The sequence below is a fragment of the Excalfactoria chinensis genome, chromosome 2 (assembly GCF_039878825.1).
Source record: "Excalfactoria chinensis isolate bCotChi1 chromosome 2, bCotChi1.hap2, whole genome shotgun sequence".
NCBI classification, from domain to species: domain Eukaryota; kingdom Metazoa; phylum Chordata; class Aves; order Galliformes; family Phasianidae; genus Excalfactoria; species Excalfactoria chinensis.
This window is the reverse complement of record NC_092826.1, coordinates 21345052-21364740: the sequence shown is the minus strand read 5'-3', so window position 1 is coordinate 21364740 and position 19689 is coordinate 21345052. Positions and strand designations below refer to the sequence as shown.

The 19689-nt window shown below is 39.9% G+C and overlaps 1 protein-coding gene across 1 annotated transcript in view; it reads left to right on the top strand.

The window, feature by feature from the left end:
• Positions 1-15271, top strand: part of CPQ (carboxypeptidase Q) — a 153201-nt gene extending 137930 nt beyond the window's left edge. Inside the window, exon 8 of the mRNA XM_072328974.1 lies at positions 14774-15271. Coding sequence (XP_072185075.1) covers positions 14774-14934 — 161 coding nt within the window. The 3' untranslated portion in view covers positions 14935-15271. The remainder of the gene's footprint in view (positions 1-14773) is intronic.
• The last annotated feature ends 4418 nt before the right edge of the window (positions 15272-19689 follow it).

The following is a 19689-nucleotide window of genomic DNA, read 5'->3' as shown; positions in this document are numbered from 1 at the left end:
CGGTTCAGTGGAGACAAAGTAGAGCACCTTTTCTGCAGAAGAGAAATAGGGCAGCCTTCAATGCCCATCCCCTTCATGGATAGTGTCATTCCAGGCATTGGCTTCTTTTGCTTCTTTTCTCCAGCCTTCTTGTAGTGCATTTTAAGTTTACTGATACATGAAGAAGTGTGATTCTTCATTCACTGTTCAATAAAAGGATGTTTGGCTGCTCCATTCACATATTGCTTCTAAGGTGCTCTGGTTGCTTCTTTTAATTCCAGTTAAGCCTTGGACTCTTGGTACACAGCACAAGACAGAATCTAATTATTGAAATAATTATTATTGCCTTCTGTGCTACACTGTGGTTTTTAAAACCCTGAGCCATATTTGGAGTCCCAGCTCTGGTCCCTGCTGGCATCAGCGGGCAGTGATTGCAGTCTGTCAGCCCACGAACAACGTGACTGCACTTACCTGCCATGAGTTACTCATTTAAAATTGTCCTGGTGTATTTTTGACCCTGAAAAGAATATATGACAGCAGAAAGCTTCCCACTCTTCAGTCAGCGCATTGTGATTTCTGTGGCTGCTTCTTTGAGAAGATGGTATTTTTTCCACCTCTTCTGAGGAATCTGGTACCACTTGAGCTTGAGGTTGGGCTACACAGGACTAATGAGACCTGCCTTTTTTTCTTCTGTGATGCTCCTTGTCAGGGTGGGAAATACAAAGTATTCAAGCAATCATTGGTCATGATTATGCTGCATAAACTATTTTGAAAGTACCAATTCTAAAGGGAGAAAAAATCATCCCCTTTTCCTTTTTCTGTCCAATGTCTGGCGGTTTAAAAGTGAGGATATGAAAGTAAGATATATATTAGACAAGCGTTAAAAGTGTTTCTTTCAGATGTCATTTATATGCAGCACCCTTTGTTCTAGCTTGAGTGAGTATTCATTACCATTCTTTTAGTCTGTGGTGAGTACTATGAGGGATGCTCTAAAAGTAGTGCCTCGTATTTCACGATTTCAGCCCATGACATTGGAGGTAGATGTTGGTTGTATGACAGTAGAGGTTGAGCCTTCCCACCAATATCACATTACATGTTGTTGCCATGTGACAGATGGCAGCAGAGGGACAGTTAACAAAACATTCTCTGACATGGAAGTGTGTATGAAGCGAAGGTGTGTCACTGAATTCTTCCATGTGGAGACTGAGGAATTGCACTGACATTCATCAACACATTCTGCACGTTTATAGAGACCAAACAGGGGATGTGAGCACAGTGAGGCAGTGGGTGGTGCATATCAACACTGGTGACATGAAAAACAAGGCATGTTCCAGATGGCCACGTACAGCTGTCACACCATGAAGTGAAGAGTCTAGATCAGCTCATCAGCACAAACTGGCGGATTACAAGCAATGCTTCAGTGCTTTGGAAACATCTATGGCAAGATTGGAATATCACAAAGTTTGCTCCAGGTGGGTCCCACAAATGCTCACACAGGAACAGAAAGAACACTGTATGCAAGTCCCTCAGGATCTGTTGAACCAATATGAGACTGAAGGTTACAGTTTCCTGGATCACATCATTAATGGTGATGAGACGTGGTGTTGTCTCCATAGCTCAAAACAGCAGTCTGTGGAGTGGCAATGTGAATTCCATATCAAAGAAAAAGTTCAAGACGCAGCCCTCAGCAGGAGCTTGTTTTGTAGCAGTGTTTTGTAGCTGAGAGTTTGCTCTATCAAATAGCATTATTGTGCTCTTCGTATCTGTTGTAATTTCCATGGAAATAAATAGTTTGGCTCCTGAAAGGTTTTAAATTATGTGTGGGTTAGCGTACATATTTGCTGTGTTTAAAGATGTTTTCAATATATGTATTTGACAGGAAACAAAGTTGTTACTCTCCTCTTTTCCAATGAAACCTGAATGTTTTGAACTTTTCTACATTCTCAGCCTTTTCTTAGTGGTTAAATTAGAATAGCAAACGTTTCAATTGATTATAAAGGTGTATGTTAGCAGAGTAATCAAAAGGTCGAGAAAGAAGGTGAGGATAGAGATCCAAAACAATCATATCTGGATTTAATGTCCAAGCATCTGTCAATTTGGAATCTGGGTATGAAAAGATGAATGTGGGGAGTATGCCTTTCTCCCATGTAAGGTAAGTGTAGCAATGTGGAGATTAAGATTTTTTGAGGGACTGTACTATAGCTTTCTCTATTAAACTAATTGCAGTCATTTAGAAATAGTCTTGCAGTTACATGACTTGTTTTAGGCTGCTACCAACCCTCATCACTGGCTCTTTTGTCCTGCTACATCAGGCTGTAGATGGTTTTTGAGAACCACACAATAAACAGCTTTACAAGAGGGTACTTGCCCTGATTTCTTTGACTTAAAATCATATCCAAGTTTCTTCTATTTATACAACTGAAAACACTGCTCAGAGTGTTAGGACGGTCATACTATATCAGAAGAGTGGCAGGGAGTGTTTGAACTAATAAACTAAGTTTACTTAGTATTGCATAAAGTCAGTCTTATCAAATTATCCACATTTGTTGCATCATATATAAAATGTGCCATTTGGAGCTGCTCACGCAATTCCAGAAAAAGCTGCGCTGAGCAACATTAGCATATAATTTAAAATGAGGCCTTGGGCATTCTTACTCCCTAATGATAAAAAATACCTATTGAGTCTTGATTTGTGCAATAATATGGTTGCAGTGGAGATAATCAGATCATATCTGGAGGAGGATTTCAAAGGTGCACTCACAGCATCCAGGGGTGGCAGGATACGCGAGTGCCATCTTGTGCTTCTGGAAAGTTTCACTCATACGGTTTCCTGTCTGAGTTTCCCCCCATGTAGATTTCATTTGGATAAATTAAAATAAATAAATAAAATGACAAAATAGTAAGGGAAAAAAAAAAAAATGGTATATCCAGAGCATGTGGCACAGAGAAAGCGGTACACCTCTCTTTAAGGCAAACGGTATTTTCACTTACTGATGAGACTGAGGTTCTGTCACTGAAAGGGAGCAACCTTACAACTTAAAATTAATTATCAGCATCTCTCAGTGATCTTTCTGACCTTTGTGACTGATCTTTTAATGTATTTGCATCGCGACAAGTGACTCAGCATGTTTGCACTGTGGTAAAACGGCTTTTCACAGCAGCTCAAATTTACTGGCAGAAAGAATTTTGCTAAAGAGGGACCTGGCTTTATTTACTCTGTGTTTTTCTGATATAAACAGTACAGTGTGGATTAGTCAGAGTCCACATCCAGTTAGGTGGTACAGAGTGTGAGCAGGTGTCTGGATTTTCTGTCCTTCCCACCCTTAGAGCACAAGCGTCCTTGAATTTCACCTTTTCTGTAGGTAGTCCTGTGTCTCTTCATGAAATATGAAAGCAGAGATTCTGTAATTGCAGCCAACGGTGTTGTAGTGGCTGTCTTGATTGTACGTTAATTCCTTTTTGGGGGTTAAAATATGTTCTTTCTTTGTAGCTTTGCTGAAAAAAAAATAAAATATATATATATATATGTATATATGTATATGTATACATGAATGTTATTGTTTAAGAACATAGAAACGTTGGTTTCAATTGCTTTTTCTTCTTTCCTGCTTCTTTTTGTTCACAGCCCATAGAATACCACCATCTGCATATCATAATGGGGCGATTTACTGGAACTTTGTTTTAGGAAGGGCACTCAACCACAGGTCTGAACTACCCTGAACCTTGAGATAAGATCAGAGCTGAACTTTGTTTCAAGTACCTCTCTGTTTTTCTATTAATAACAAACTAGTTACACATACACTGGTTTGTAGAAAGAGATATTTCATCATCAATATCTGGAGCATCTAACATTTATTAGGAAATAGCTTATATGGGTTTAATTCCATAGAATGCATTAATCAGTAACAGTAGATATAATTATGTTTTGTCCTTGTAGTCACAGTGTTCTACCAGCCCTGTCTCACAGTTCTGCATCTAAAATCTACCATCCCCTTCAAGTGTTTGAAGTTTCAATCAGGTATGACAGCGATGAGGCAGTAAAATACATTGCTTATCCTGCTGGTGTGATTGTATAAATATGCATTTTTTTGTGTGTTGTATAAAATATAACTAACTCGTGGTTTGCTTAAAATGTGTTTTCCAAACAGCAGGGGTGATCATTTTTCTCCATGACTACTCATCACCAGGCTAGTTGCTAAAAGGCTTTGGTCACCATCTGGACAGAGGAAAGTTCTGCTAAGCCAGGTGCTTTGAATTTAGTGTTCCTAGGAGTTAGCAAATTGCTGGAGAGTCCCTGCAGGAAGTCTGTGATTAAGCATCCACTTGCATTTGTGTCCAGCAGAGATTAGAGTCTTCAAGGGAAAGCTCAATGTTTTTTCTGAGTCTGGTACCTCCTCTGGGAAAGCAGTTCTAAAGGCTTGTATTAAACTGGGCTGCAAATTTGGCTTAGGTAAAACCTCCATTATATGTGAAATACAAGGACGTTTCTTAAAGTGATTGAAAATATGAATACATATGGTTCCTGAAGAAACACATGATGAAATAAGCCCTGATACGTGGCTCATTCCTCTGGTTCCAGCTCACCGCATCAGAGCTTTAACATATCCCAGGAAGTGCGTGTTTCCTCTGAATGCCTGGGTGTCTTTGGAATTTCATAGCACAGAGTTTCTCTGTAGAATAAGTCTTCTGCTCGGCACTGACAGCAAGCTCCTCGGCTAGTGGAAGGTGCTATAGAAAGCACATTAACACTTTGAGTTTCTTAGCAAGTCCATAGCATTAACACAATGGAACAGTTATACAGTGTGTATAGAAATATATAAGAATGCATTAGATTGGGAAGGATGGTTCATGTGGGTCCCAGTCTTACAAAGTACTTCACTTAACCCTCATGTGCAATATTTAAAGCCTTATCAGTAAATTACATGCTCAAATTTTAACCGCTTTACTGAACTGAGGCATAAATAAGTGCATGAAGACAAATTCTAGAGTAGAGAAATTGTCAATTTTGCAATGCCTTTCATCCATCTTAAGTAATGCTTTAAAGAGAATGCAAAATGTGAAGAGTTTACAAATCTGAAAACCAGTTCTGAAAATACCAGCTTTGTTAAGTAGTCTCTATGTAACATAGGTGGTCACGTAGCTCATTTTAAATGAAGCACAAATAAAATAAACCGTATTTAAATATACTGAATGCATTCCTACAATTCATACAGGTATATAATATTAAATTGAAAAGCCCTGCCTAAGTAAGGATCTGTGAATCATTGAGCCAGGGTGGTAAAAAAGCCAGGAGAAGGGAGACCTAGCAGCATTCCAATACCTAAAGGGGCCTACAGTAAAGCTGGAGGGAAACTTTATCAGAGAGTGTAGTGGCAGGAAAAGGAGTGATGTCTTTAAACTACAAGAGGATAGCTTTAGATTAGACACTAGGAAGAAATTCTTCACTATGAGGGCAGCTGTGTATGCTACAGCCATAGACCGTGTTGGATGGAGCCTTTGGCAGCCTGATCCACTGGAGGGCAGCTCTGCCCACTGCAGGGGGTTGACATTTAAGTGTGCTCTAAGGTCCCTTCCAACCCAAACCATTCTGTGACTCCATGATTCTATTGGCTGCAAGGACAGAAAATATGAAAGAAGCAGAATAATCAGCGATGCCTGTGAAGAAAGTTGTTATGCCTCGCTGATCTTGTAGTGGGTTTTTTTTGGAGTTTATAACTGTTTTTGTAACTGTATCTTGTCAGTGAAGTGCAGCTTAAAAGACTTTTAGAGAAATACACTAGTAGGATAGATAGAGATATTTCCTTCTTGCAGAGTTCTATCACAACTCTCTATCAGAGTACCTGATTAAAAGAAGGTAGAAATAAATTGCCAGTTTTCCTAATGGAGGAATGACTATTAGGCTTCCTAGACACCCTTTTTTTTTTTTTGGACTTCGGGTGTTACAAACAGAGTGAACAGCAGCTTGGCAAAATATACTGATGACAAACTGAAAATGTGCCAAATATCTCATATTAGGAAGTGCCTTGGTTCGAAGGTTCAAAGTTTGGATTAGTGAGTCTATGGAGGATCAATTCAGCAAAGTTGGTAGAACGACTTACTTTCCCAAGACCTGATATTATAGAATTCTATTCTGTAAGCATAGTTTGAATCTCCAGCTGCCACTTTTCCTTCACTGCAATGAGTGAAAGGTTAATGTGTTGCAAACATAACTGTGATAATCCCGAGCTGTAATTTAGTCTGTTTAGCGTATCCAGAGGATTGATTCTCCAATGCATTTGGCAAAACAAGAAATAATACATGCTTCACATTGTCTCCCTTACACTGCAGTTTCATTTAATTAGCCACTGAAACAACGGACTGAAAGCTTTCTGTCTGCCTTGTTGTTTGAATCATGAATTTTAAAGACTTTTGAGAGAATGACTCAGGAGGTGAAACAGCAGGACTTCTGATGTTATTTATAAGCTCTGTACTGGAAACCATTTCAGTGTCTCTAGCCATGAAACTTGGGCAACTTAGCCTGTAATTTCATCATTTGAGACTAAATGACAGGAGAGCAAATGCTGTCAGTGCCCCACTAAACAGCAGTCATGTTCTCCATTGTCTCTGCATACTTGAAAAATAGGTAATGAAATAATTGGCATTATAGCCAGCTATCAACTACAGGTTGTCATGTGAAAGAAGAGGTAAATACGTGCACTGAAACACATGCAGGAAGTTTCTACAAAAATTGGGTTTTTGTAAGTGAAATGGTTCTGAAGATTGCTTATCACTGAGAGCAGCTCACAGAGCGTCAGGCAGCAGCAGCACAAGCAGTGAGATGCCCCTTGGGGCCATGGGGGTGTAGTCTTCCCTTGAGCCCGTGATAAACAGAAGTATGACTGTAGTCGTTTTAATGCCTGACCATTTAGGATGTGAGATGTTGCTGGGATTTAGAAAGATACAAAACAAAAAGTAGAGTAAGAAATGTTATTCCTGTTCAAATCTTTTGTCTACAGGTGGTGGGGGTTTTTTTGATAGCTCTTTGACACATACCCTTTTGAGGAAAAATCATGTGTCTCTTCACCTCTTCCCTGCAGTTTTGACCTTTCGAAACGTTCAGGACAGCAGTGCTCTGCTTATGAAAAGTGAGAGCCTGTTGATTCTGTTACTGCGTGGGTATATACGTAACCCCATGCCCCCATTTCACAGGGAGCACGAAAGCTGAGTTAGCTGTCTGGTGTAAGCCAGAGAACACTTATTTTATGCTTTCCTGATACATAGGAGTTCTTAGCTACGTAGAGGACTATGCTGCATCCCTTTGCCTATTTTATTCTGAGTACTCAGCATAAGGAACATATATATATGTATTTTGTCAAGTCTTCTTTTATTGCGTGGGCATTGTTTTTGTTTTTGTACATTCCTGAGTAGTACCATTGATGTTAAAAAGACCTGAGATTGGAGTCCATTTGATAGTCAAGGAGTTTTTGTGTTTCTGAAGGGAAAAAAAATGGATGAAAAAAAAAAGCAATCTGTTTTGTAGCCAGGAAATTAGTGCAGAAATAAAAATAAAGTTTCAGTTCAGATATTTGTATTTACAACTCACTATCGGCAGTTCTTTTTGCAGATTTGACATTAAGATGAAGCTAGAAGATGTAGGCACTTGGAAGATGTCATGTGTACAGACGAAAGTAATCTTACAAGGCTTTTCTTTGAGCTTCACGTACTTTTGGAAACCTTGAACAAAATATCCTTTGTGGAGGCATTTCTAGCTTTGCTGTTAGGAGGTAGCATATCTTGCTCAACAGGGCACTAGCCTAAGCTCAGATGTTTAGCATTTATTTCTTTCTCAGCTGCTGTGAGAAAATGGATGTGCCATTTCATCTCTGCATGCCTCTCTTACCCTGCAGTCCCTCTGGTCTATTTACAGTGTATGCTCTTCTGAACTGGAGTCTTTTTTTTCTTTTTTCATTCGAGAGGTAAATAAATATACTGTGTGAAACAGTGGAGTGGCAATTCTGTCATCTCCTCTAGGGATTGCTGTAAAATGAGATCTAAAAAAGTTACACCATTGCTTATACATTGTTATTTATTAGCACATTAACTTCACTACATATGGCAGTGTACATACAGAGATCATGGGGGTCAGTATCCCAAAGATCCAACTCTAGTATTGAAGACCCGACACACTCAGGAGACCTGACACAAACAGTAGTATATGAACGTTTCACTGAATTCTTGTGTTACAAAATTCATTTGAAAGCAAAAACAGCTGGGAGCCTGTTGGTAGGGCAGTACAGCAGACATGCTTACTACATGACTTACATTGGGCTTCTTTTGGCAATTACATTTATTTGGTGTATAAAACAAAAATGAAAACAAATGTATGGAGAAATATAATGCAAAACATTTTGCACTGAAAAAAAAAATACTTAGCAGATATTACATGCTTTCCCCCTTGGAGATACCTCAGTTTGTATGGAAACTGTCTTTGCTCATAATCACTAACTAATATTCGATTCATTGCACAAATGAGAAGTAATTTTAAAGCTTAAATGTCTGTCTGTGGAGTTCAGTTCCAATGATGACTACTTACAGCAATGTGTACCAAGGCAGTAGTGTGCCTGGCTGATTGACAAGAAGCAGTGGTCATAACTGACACACTCATCATTCACTCTGTGATTCATTCATCCTTGTATCTCAATAGCACTATCTCATCTAATTAAGTTAGCAAGAGAAAAATGTGGCAGACAGTTTATTAACGTGTGAAAAATTGCTGTTTGATGAAGATATGTTGCAAGACAGGTAAATATTCTGCTCACTGGCCGATTAATATTCACAGCGTGCATTTCATGCTGAGATCAGAGCTAGAAAGAATTGACTGTTTTTCAGAATTCCTCAGTGTGTGTGTGTGGATACTCTTACACAGCTGATTACTGAAAATACATCAGTTACCAGAGCAGCTGCTTTTACCTGCCTTATGCAGTGCAGCAAACTGTTGTAAAATAGCTGGTCATGCAGAGACTTGAGAAATGGGTTCCAGACATGAAGGAGCAAAAAGAGAACTGAAAAATGTATGTATGGTGTATCTGTTGTAAGAGATGTCTGAATTGGCACCAGGGATAGCAGAATCACATGGGGTGGGTATACCCACTGATGAGATCCCCTGAGCCTTCTCTTCTCCAGGCTGAGCAGTCCTATCTCTCTCAGCTTCTTCTCACAGAACAACTGCTCAAGGCACCTCAGCATCTTGGTGGCCTCCATTGCGCTCTCTTCAGCACAGAGCTCCATATAGATGCGGTTCCTGGAGATGAGGCCCCTGGTGCAGCAGTGCAGAATGTGGCAAGTGTTATTCCTGCTGCACACAGTTACCACCATCTGGGAGCAGGGCATAGTCATGACTGTGGCTCAGGCAAGTCTCAAACAGAACTAATGGAAAGGTTTGCAATGGGAGCAGCATCAGGTTGTTACTTTTGGTTATTGCTTCTGGAAACAGTGACCATAGTTCACATTCATAAAGTAAAAAGAAATTGACTGCTTTGGTGTAGTTTTATACCATTGCCCTGTTTTTCTCATAGCTTCATGATGATGAATTGATCTGTGAAGAAGCACTTGCATTTGATGGCAAAGCTTGGAATATGACTAGTCTCAAAGGACGATGCAGCACTTGAGGAAGAGAGAAGGAGTAAGCTGGGTTTATGTTTGAGTGACTGGTTGAGTAGTATGTAGCAGGCCTGCAACACCTGGTAGTGATACGTTTCCTAGAAGTGGGGTCTGATCACAGGACACCTGCCTGCTGTGCTAAGGGGACCCCTGTGATTAATGATTTTGCCAACTCAGATGACACCAGCACTGCCCCAAACCCCTCAGTGTAATCTGAGTTTTCAACAGGCATCTGGTCACAGAAGGGCTTATGCTGGTTGTATCTTTTAAGGAGAATTGCCTTAATGACGTAAACTGGACAAGCTCTGCTGCTCTGCTCTGTAACCTGAGGACAAAATCAGTTTCACCAGCAGCTTGCTTGGTGCTCACTAGAAAGTCTTGTATAGTGAAATTATCTCAGGAGTTGAGAGCAGAAGAACAAAAAGGCAAAACCCCCACAACGAAGAAGCCCAAAAGCCCAGACTGAGAAGTCATTGGCATTATCTGAGTGTGAGCATTTCCCAACAAAGGCAGATGAGCGAGGCAGTGCCCTGCTGCCTCAAGGAGATCCCAGCCAAGTCTACTTTAGGCCCCTAAGCAAATACACGGTCCAACCGAAGAGCAGACTGTTGGCCTCTGCAATTACCGAGACTTGAGATGTTTCTTCTCAGGCTTTTGGGGAGTCAGAAATGGCCCTAAGTGGCAGCCTTTAGACAGCTAAAATGCACCGCTCTGCTAAAGAGGGATTCCTGCCATTCTGTAATGGAGTTATGAATTATCTACGTAGTATCTTACTGAAACTGTGATTAATTATTTTCAGGTTTTGATTTCCAGTATTTTTGTTGCATTTGAATAAGTACAGTATTTGGCAGCTGCTTTTAACATTCCCTGTTTTCATGCTATAACATTTACTACATCCAGCTAAAAGCAGTTTCTCACTAAATTCCTTATTGGCTAGCAGTGCTCCTCATGTGATTTCCATCTCTGTAAATGTGAACAGACTGAAAAAAGGCCAATTAAAGAAGGTTGTTTGGCAAACATTCCCTTTTTCTTTATGGGTGTTCTTGCTCTGCAATCTGGAACAGAAGGAAAACAGAAAAGAGCATAAAATGTAACAGTGGAGCATGGAGCCCATCACTGTTTTTTTCTGTTTGTGAATTGGTTCCACCTGGAAATCAGAGCTAAATACCTGATGTATACCTGTGTAACACCTCCCATCTGGAGGATTTTTAAGTACTTAATTAGACCGTTCAGCACTCTTGTGAGGCTGTTGGTACCCACTTTGTAGGTGGCTGGCATGGAGATGGGTAAATAATTTATTGGCAGATCTATGAGACGCAGCTACTCGCCTGTTTTACTTGACTGCTAGTTTATATAGCTTGCAAAAATAAACTTCCATTTGTTACTGTATGTATCTGCTGTTCCTCGGGGAGATTACACCATCTAAATAGTAACAACAATACTCTCTGGTGGGAAAAAACAACAACAACAACAAACCAGCACAAACTAGTTGGTAATTAGTGCTTTAAAATTTGTACACAGGTGAATTTTCCCAATTTCTCACTACCTTTCAGACTTCTGGAAGTGACAAATGTGGCTACTGGCCAGATTTTGCTTGAGAAGAGTTAATGCAGTGTCTATGTTGGATCCACTAAGGTCAGCAAGCCAACCTACACTGAAATCTTGCTGTCCAAAGTAGTGTGCAGCATTCTCTCCCTTTCACCTAAATTCAGTGGGATAACTGTTTGTATTTAAAGTATTTCTTTTTTCTGTTCATATATTAGAAAAAGGGCTGTGGGATCTCACTGACTTTATTTAGGTAATCCGACATGACTTTAGTCTACATGGCCTCTCAGAATTTCCCTCTTCACAATCATTTGCACAGGTTGACCTCAGTCTGGGACATGTGCTGGTGAAGGGGCAATATTCAGCATCTTCCCACAGCCTGGCGACCTCTGAAAGCCATAAATATCTTCTGGCAACTAACATCAATATAGAGGGGTCTCATATTTGGAGAAGGAGACGTGAAAATTGCTTACAGTCATATCTGTGTCCCAGGGTGTTTCATGTCTAGAGGCTTGTGCTGGGTGCTCTGTTGTATGCTTCGCTTGTACTCCAAGCCAAGAATACAGATTTTCATGTTTGTTTGTAATTACATAGGATGAAACTGCTTTCTTTGGGTCTTTTCATTAGTCTCATAAGATGTTTACGGGTCACTGACTTCAATAATAGCCTAAGACTTTAAAGAGTCAGCATAGCCAGATCAGGAACCCTTTAATATTTTGTCTACTCACACGCTTTGTAACAAATCCTTCTGCATGAATTTTTACACGGTAATTGCGTGGTGTCAAAGTTACATCATTATCTTATTTTTATATCAGTTTAGAGAAACAGATATTTCAGCATTTTGCGGAGTTAGATGTTACAAAGTAAACATTTATATTTGTTCCATTCACAGAGAAAAAAAACCAACCACTACTCTCTAAGTTCATAATTACTATGATTAGTGAAATGTCTACTAGAAATTCCAGGCTACTCATTTTGCTGTGATTCTCATTAAAATGTTCAAAAATTGTGATGGATTTGCCTCAGTGACTTAACTTGTAATGCTTCTGTAGGGCAGAAATCCATCAGTTAAAGAATTTATCATAGCTCAATTACTTCATGATTATATATATTTAAAGTAATTCACAATAAAATTTAAAAAGTGAACATGAGTTGACATAAATTGAATGTTACAATTACTGGAGCATAATTCAGAACCTGTAACAAACCCATTGACTTCGGCAGGACTGCTTTGATTCAAGTCAACGGTAAATAGGTTTCTTGAGCAAGAAGAGCCTCTTAAATAAAGTCACAAAACCATGTAAGCATATGTTGCAGCCTTTGGCCTTTCTGCATATCATGTCTTATGAAGGGATCTTCATATCAGATGGGAAAAAACCCACTCGTGTTTTCATTCTCTCTTATAAGAGCAGTGAAACAAACAGTCTACATTAGTTCCCATTACAACAGTAGTTACACAGCAAAAGCTGGACTGTGTCCTGGATGACTGTGTGAGTGATCAAAAGAGATGTATTACAGGAATGTACAGTTATGTTGTAAGAAATTCTTTCATTCTCACCAAAGGCTTCACGCATCTCAGTGAAGAGAAATCATTATAGCAAGTCTTATGAACGCATGTGAATTTATCAAGGCCCTCATCATCTGGTGCTGATTTTCCACTGCTTATAAGTAAAGATATGAATAATTTATTTCTTATAATCAAACAGTCCTGATTTTTTTCTATATTACTTGATATAGTAGGAGTAATTTCAGTCTGTGTTTCTGACTGTGGCCCATAGCTCTTACTCTTGAACTCATATCAGGACTTGTTTTCTCAGCTCTATGGACATCCAAGGAAAAGAGGCTTTTGTGCTAGCAACTTCCTACAAAGAGAGCTGCAGGCCTTCTAGACCTCAGCGTTTTTCAGGGAAAATGATTCCACACCAAGAAATCACAAGCAGCAAATCGATATGGTGTTGGCAAATATCACATTTACTTATTTTCTAAATAGATAAAGTTTTCTTATAATGGGAGAGTACTTTACAGTAATATAAAGCAAATGGAAGCTGATAAAATGGAAAGAAGATGAGATCTATGTCTGGTTTTGGACTCTTCAATATTGGCATACTGGTGAGAGTCCAGCTGGGCCTTGAAGATGCAGCACGGCCTGGAGCCCCTCTCCTCCTTGCTACCCAGGGAGGTTGTGGATGCCCCGTCCTTGGAGGTGTTCAAGGCCAGGTTGGATGGGGCCCTGGGCAACCTGATCTAGTAAAGGTGTATGTTTGGTGACCCTGCTAGGCAGGGGGGGTTGGAACTACATGATCCTTGAGGTCCCTTCCAACCCGGGTCATTCTATGATTCTATGATTCCTCTGAGAAGAGTAAGAGAGCTGGGCCTGTTCAGCATGGAGGAGAGTGGGCTCTGGGGGACCTCATCAGTCTACATAAACACCTAATGGGTTGATGTTAAGAAGACAGAGCAAGGCTCTGTTCAGTGGTGCCCAGTGCCAGGACAAGAGGGCACTGGGCACAAACTGAAGCACAGAAGGTCCTTCTGAGCACCAGGCTTGTACCATGCTGGAGCACTGGCACAGGTTGTCCTGAGGTGTCCTCCTCTAGGGGCTGGATCCTGCTCTGGGTGTCCCTTCTAAAGCAGGGGTAGCCCAGAAGGCTCAGAAGGTCCTGTCAGCTTCAGCCATCCTAGGGTTCTGGGATAAAACCAGAAAGAAGAGCAGAGATAGTGAACTCAAAGTGAAGTAATAGCAAGGAGAAAGGTTGTCGGATTGAGTCAGTGGATGCTGGACCACATGGAGGAGGGCCAGAAAGAGAAGTCACTAACACCTCACCAGTGTCTCTGCTGCAGTGTCTGTTGGACAGCAGCTTCTTCCGCTTCTCTTGCTTTCATTCTTATTTGAGGCCTTGAGTGGCTCCTCATCAGCAATATTTGAACCCTCTGAGCACACACTGCTCAAGGAAGCTCAGACCTTTCTATGTCCCAGAGGGAGCCATTTGTTCCTGACTATGAAGAGTCGTGGCTTCCGTCACCCATCTTGAGTCTGCCCCTGGGTGACAGGGACTCTTGACAGCCACTGTGATGTAGCGTGCTGGGTTATCTCAGGTGAGCCGGAAAACTGCTCTGAAACAGTACATCACTGTGGTGAACTGAGACTCATAAACAGAATTAAAAAGCTTTTCTGCATGCAGGTAACAGCAAGAAAAGGACTCGTAGCTAAACTGTTACTAATCAACAGAGTAGGCATAAATATTGATACGAGGTATCATGACTAAAGAATTCTGTGGAATTAAGAACTGAAGGAATTGCTGCTGTGGATGGGTTATTGTATGGATTGTAGTCTTATATATAGATGCAAAATAGATGCACATCGTTACAGGGGACATTAAACTCTCTGGGGAAGTGCAGCTTTCTCCTGGTGTGAGTCTCTACTCCACATGTAGACTCAGATCAGTTAACATAAACCTACAAACAGCACTTGCCACAGCTCTAAGCAGTTATTATATGTAACTTTATATGTGGATTTAATAATAAACAGTGCAGGAATGGTTTCAAGTTTTATTGTCTGCTTTAAATATTTGTATTCTTATAATGGAATATCGCCCATTTTTCTCGGTAGGTGCCAGCTTGCGTGATGACCTCAGTAAATACTTCTGGTTTCATCATTCTCAAGGGGACACGATGACAGTTCAGGATCCAAACCAGATGAATCTCTGTGCTGCTGTTTGGACTGTTGTCTCCTATATAATTGCTGACATGGAGGAGATGCTGCCAAGGTAATAAAGCGTCAAGAGAGAAGATTTCTGTTCATCAGTAAAGACTGTGAGTCCCCTAATACATGTGGTCTACAGCTGTGGGAAATTCCGTTTTTCAACCTGATTTTGCACAGCATTTTGTCTGTTTTCCTCAAGGCATATACGCTCTTTCACATTCCTGGTTCCTTTTGCTCTTTTAACATCTTCCATTTGTGATTTTCACTTCAAGTTTCCCGAACACTTTTAAAATTTCTGATGAAATGGTATCTCTTTGGTATGACGAAGTAATCGTTTGTATGCAAACTGATCCTTTGCAGCAGGAAAAATACAACAGAATAAATTTGTCGCATCAGAATAATCATTGTGTTGAGTACATATTTATGGGTTTATTTTCCATCTTTCAGTCTGTGTATTCAAATGATGTGCAATTAACATAACAATCTTTTCTTCTTACACTTTTAAGGTAATAATGTGCTTTTCAGTTCAGTGTTTTAATGGTAACGTATGATAAAATGGTCAAATTGGTAAAATAGTATGGCTTTTAATAGCTCACTCCGTTCCTGCTGTTAAATCTTAATAAAAGTTACTTTGTAACTGCAAGACTCAGATAAACCAGGAAAGAGGAAAGGAAGTCAATAACAGGATATCCAGATCTCTATAAAGCAGCAGCTCCCATGTGTCTTAGTCACCTCCTCATAGAAATCTGTGTCTTGTCTTGTCCTTTCTGATGGAAAACTCCCCACGGTGACGTGCAGAGAATTGCATGTGGCAGTTTTTCTCTGAAACTCCACAGTGTTCCAGAAACAGCCATCACAGTTATGATCTGTGACCTTCACCACCAGCCAGCTGGTGTCCAAACAAAGTATAAAAGCAGATTTTGATTCCTGCTGCTGGAGCCATTCGCAGAGCAGCCCTTTTTGCTGGGGTGCCCTCCTCTGCTGGAACAGAGGCAAGAGGGCTCTGGCACCTGGACACTTTCAAGGAAGAATTAACGTGGGAATTTGATTCTTGCTTTTGGTTGTTTGTTGATGTTTTGTTTTTCCTGCTGAAAGATTATGTATATTCAAACTTTCAGAGGTGTCAAGAGATAGGATACAACTGCTGTTGGGAAACGTTATGGGGCATTTATTTCTTCTCATTTCTTTGCGACTTGGTGACTTCTTCTGCTTTAAGTTTTGCAACAGGCAGCCTTACTGATGTGACCAACTGTTGCAGTCTAATCAGCACAAAACAGCTAATGTAAGAGAGTGTTAAACAGAATGGCAGCCCATCTCTGGTGCTGTTTATGAGTTCAGTGTTGAGCAATAGCTTAGTGATGAGCCATTCATTTCTATGGAATTAATTAATAACTGTGATACCTGTTTACCACGATAAACCCCCTAATAGTGGCTTTACATCAACTGTATTAAATATTTCAGTTTTCCTTCCAAACCATTTCAGGAACATAAGGGGTGCCTAGAGACATCCTGCCATTTCTTTTTTGAAGAAATACTATTTAAAGAAAGATAGCAAAAATTTCCTCTGCTTTCAAGGCATGACGTGTGTTTGCTTTTTCTTACTTATGTGACGAAAGCGTAGCTACTGGTGCGTATCTCTGATGGACCCTCAGCTGCCTCTGAGTGCAACCTTTTGATCTTCACAGATATTACTGGATGCTTCTTCATTTTTGTGCTAAATCCTTTTTCCTTGAGGTATGGTGCTCTGCACATCGGAGGTTCAGGAGAGTTTTCAGTGAAATTATATTTGTTGTTATAAGTCTTCACCTGTGCTCCCCTCAAAACAGGCTTTATTTGTGTGGGTTTTTTTCCTCTATAGGTGAATTAAATTCTTAAATGCTTCCAGTCAGATCTTTTGATGTCTTTAGACTCAGGAGTTCTCTCTGGAGAGGAGAACAATGCTGCTGTATGTGCACTGACTCCACAATACACCCCAAGATGAGCATGTTGGCTCATCAATTAAATAAGATCAGCCTTAAAAATGAAGGTCGTCATGCTCTGGATGAAAATTGAGCCTTCACAGCAACACTGGATGCATAGAAGATCTGTAGAGATGTTAAAAGGAAAGGGAATTCAAAATTAAAATTGAAATCTTAATGTTAACAGTAAAATTAAAACTTATATTTCTTGAATTGAAAACCAAACTTTTTTTTTTTCCCCTAAAAAAAAGCAGGGTTTCATTAAAATAAGATGCAATCTTTTAGATTCACCTGTTCTATTTTGTCTGACTTGTAATAGTTCTCAGAGCTTAAGTTTCAGGTGCTCGCATTATTCTCCTGATATCCTTGCTCACTGAGATGTACTTCTCAAAAATTTCCATAACGGAGAGATGTTAATAAATGTCTTTCCCTGTGGATTTTTGTACTCGCTGTGCAACAGCTCATCTTTGTCCCCGCTCACTGTAGCAATTACGCTGTACAAATTGCCGGCAATTAAACATATATAGGATAGTCAATTTTCAGTTCATGAACACTTCTTAAGTGATCCAGGTATAGCAACATTACTTTCCACTTGTATACGACTGCAGCACTGTTGTCTTGCCTTAGCTGAGACAGTAGAAGCTGAGGACATTATTTCTATTACCATTATTGTCAGCATCAGCTGTCATAAATATGTGCTTTTCGTAAGTATTCTGATGACATTCTAAGATACAGAGACCATGAATATTTTTCCCTGCAATAAAATAAAATGCTGTCAGCTTTGGACTAGATTGCTTTTTGCATGCAAAGGTCTGTGAGGAGTAGTATTTAAATACGTGTCAAAAAATTTCAATTTCAAATAAACATTTTCCTGAAGGTATTACAAATCTCTCACATCCAGTGAGAAGAAGGGAGGCCCCTGGGTAGGCTTCCTGCTTGCTACAGTGCAAATCTTTCAGGCATAGTTACAGAGGGACGAGTAGATAAATAATTCATTTACCCAACTAGACGATAGCACAAGTGCTGATGAAAAGTCTCTTTTTAATTCTACATAACTTAACAAAGGTAATTTTGCCAGTATTAAAAGGAAAAATACGGGATCAGAAAGCAAGTTGCTGCTTTTGTTCTTCATATGTCAAAACATTATTGGAATTTCAATGCCACTCTTTGAATGACTTGGTTTTATGCAATCCCACAAGATTTTTACCTCCTCTAAAATAATTAAAAACAAAGAAAGTGAGCTATTTCTTGGGACAAGGAAATAGCTTCTTCTGCTGTTACACTGCAAATATTTCTGGCTGTGTATTTCGTTAGTATGCTCCCCCCATAACAATTTGAGAATCCTCCATTTGCCATGAGTAAATATCAAACCGATCTTGATATCTATATCTGTCTCATGAAATATACATATCATCTAAATGTGCCCAAATGATTAATTTACTGCTGCATAATGATTAGCATAAAAATCTCATCATTGCACAGGATAGAAATGTTACCACTAATTGCTGGTTGAAGTGAACAATGTTTTCTGCATAGAAATTAATGATGCGTGTATCGCAGCGCACTCTTGAATGGGAAAATTCAAGACTTTCTGGAAGAAAAACTTCTTGATTTTCTTGTTCTCTTTTCTGCTAAATGATATAGGAGCTTGACCGTGTATCATAGAATCATAGGGTTGCTTTTTGCTGGAGGGGACCTTTAGAGGTCATCTGGTCCAACTCCCCTGTCTACAGCTAGATCAGGTGCTCAGAGTCCTGTCCAGCCTAACTGTGAATATCTCCACAGACAGGGCATCCACGACATGTGTTGGCCACGTATGTAATGGAAAGGAGTAATATTTTGTCCACAGTTACTTCTGGAAACTCCAAACCATTTGCATGAAGATTTAACCATCTATGAAGCAGTTACATAAATATGTTGTGCAAACACCTGGTGGAGGACTTGAGGTATCTCCCTTCTTATTAATCCTCTTAGCACATGGAAGAGGGACCTCCATGACAACTTTATATCCTGCACTGTCTTTGGATTGTAGTTTGGTTTCTCTTCAGAACAAGCCAGCCTCCTTAGTTTATGTTATATTCAAATTTTCCAAGTCTTTTTGGTGTTCCATTCTGTCTTTCTCAGTGTCTGTACAGTGATACGGGTATTAGAAAAGATTGCCTGACTTGCAAAATCTGCATGTTTTGTGCCTTGGGGATCAGGAACTGCAAGATGCAATTGAGATGACTCCAAAGAGCGCAAGGGTAAGGAGCTTTATCAGGGCCTCCACTTGCTGCTGTCCTTGGCCTTTGTTATTGACAGGCTGAGCTTTATGGTAAGTGCAGTGAATTTTCATCACCAGGGAGCATTTTCTAAAGGTGAAAGACAGGTGTATGGAAACTAAAGAGGGCAACTCTAGAGGAGGGACTGCAAAGAGCAAGGCAGCACAGAGGCAAGGACGGTGGCTTCAAGTACTGTCTTTTCAGCTGCTTTGCAGGGTGAGTTGAGGAGCATTATTTGAATTGACCTCAGATTCACTAGTAGTGGCAGTGATGCTTGTCCTACTCTCTCATGCTTGGTGTAGCATGATTTAACAACACAGCATTAAAATTCATACTGCATGTAAAATGTAAGTTAATAGCAGAGTTGAGGTCCCATTGGAGGACAAGAATAAGACATTAAGGATGATTAGCCACTTGAGAATTCATCTGCAAAATGTGTGCAGTTTAGTAGTTACTATTTGCATTTACATTACTTGCATTATTTGCATTTGCATTACTATCTGCATTTGCTATTTATCATGACAAATAATAAGAAACATTTCTTGTCCTGATAATGCTACTTTGAAATAGAAATTGGTTATTAAGCATATCTGTTTTAAAGCAA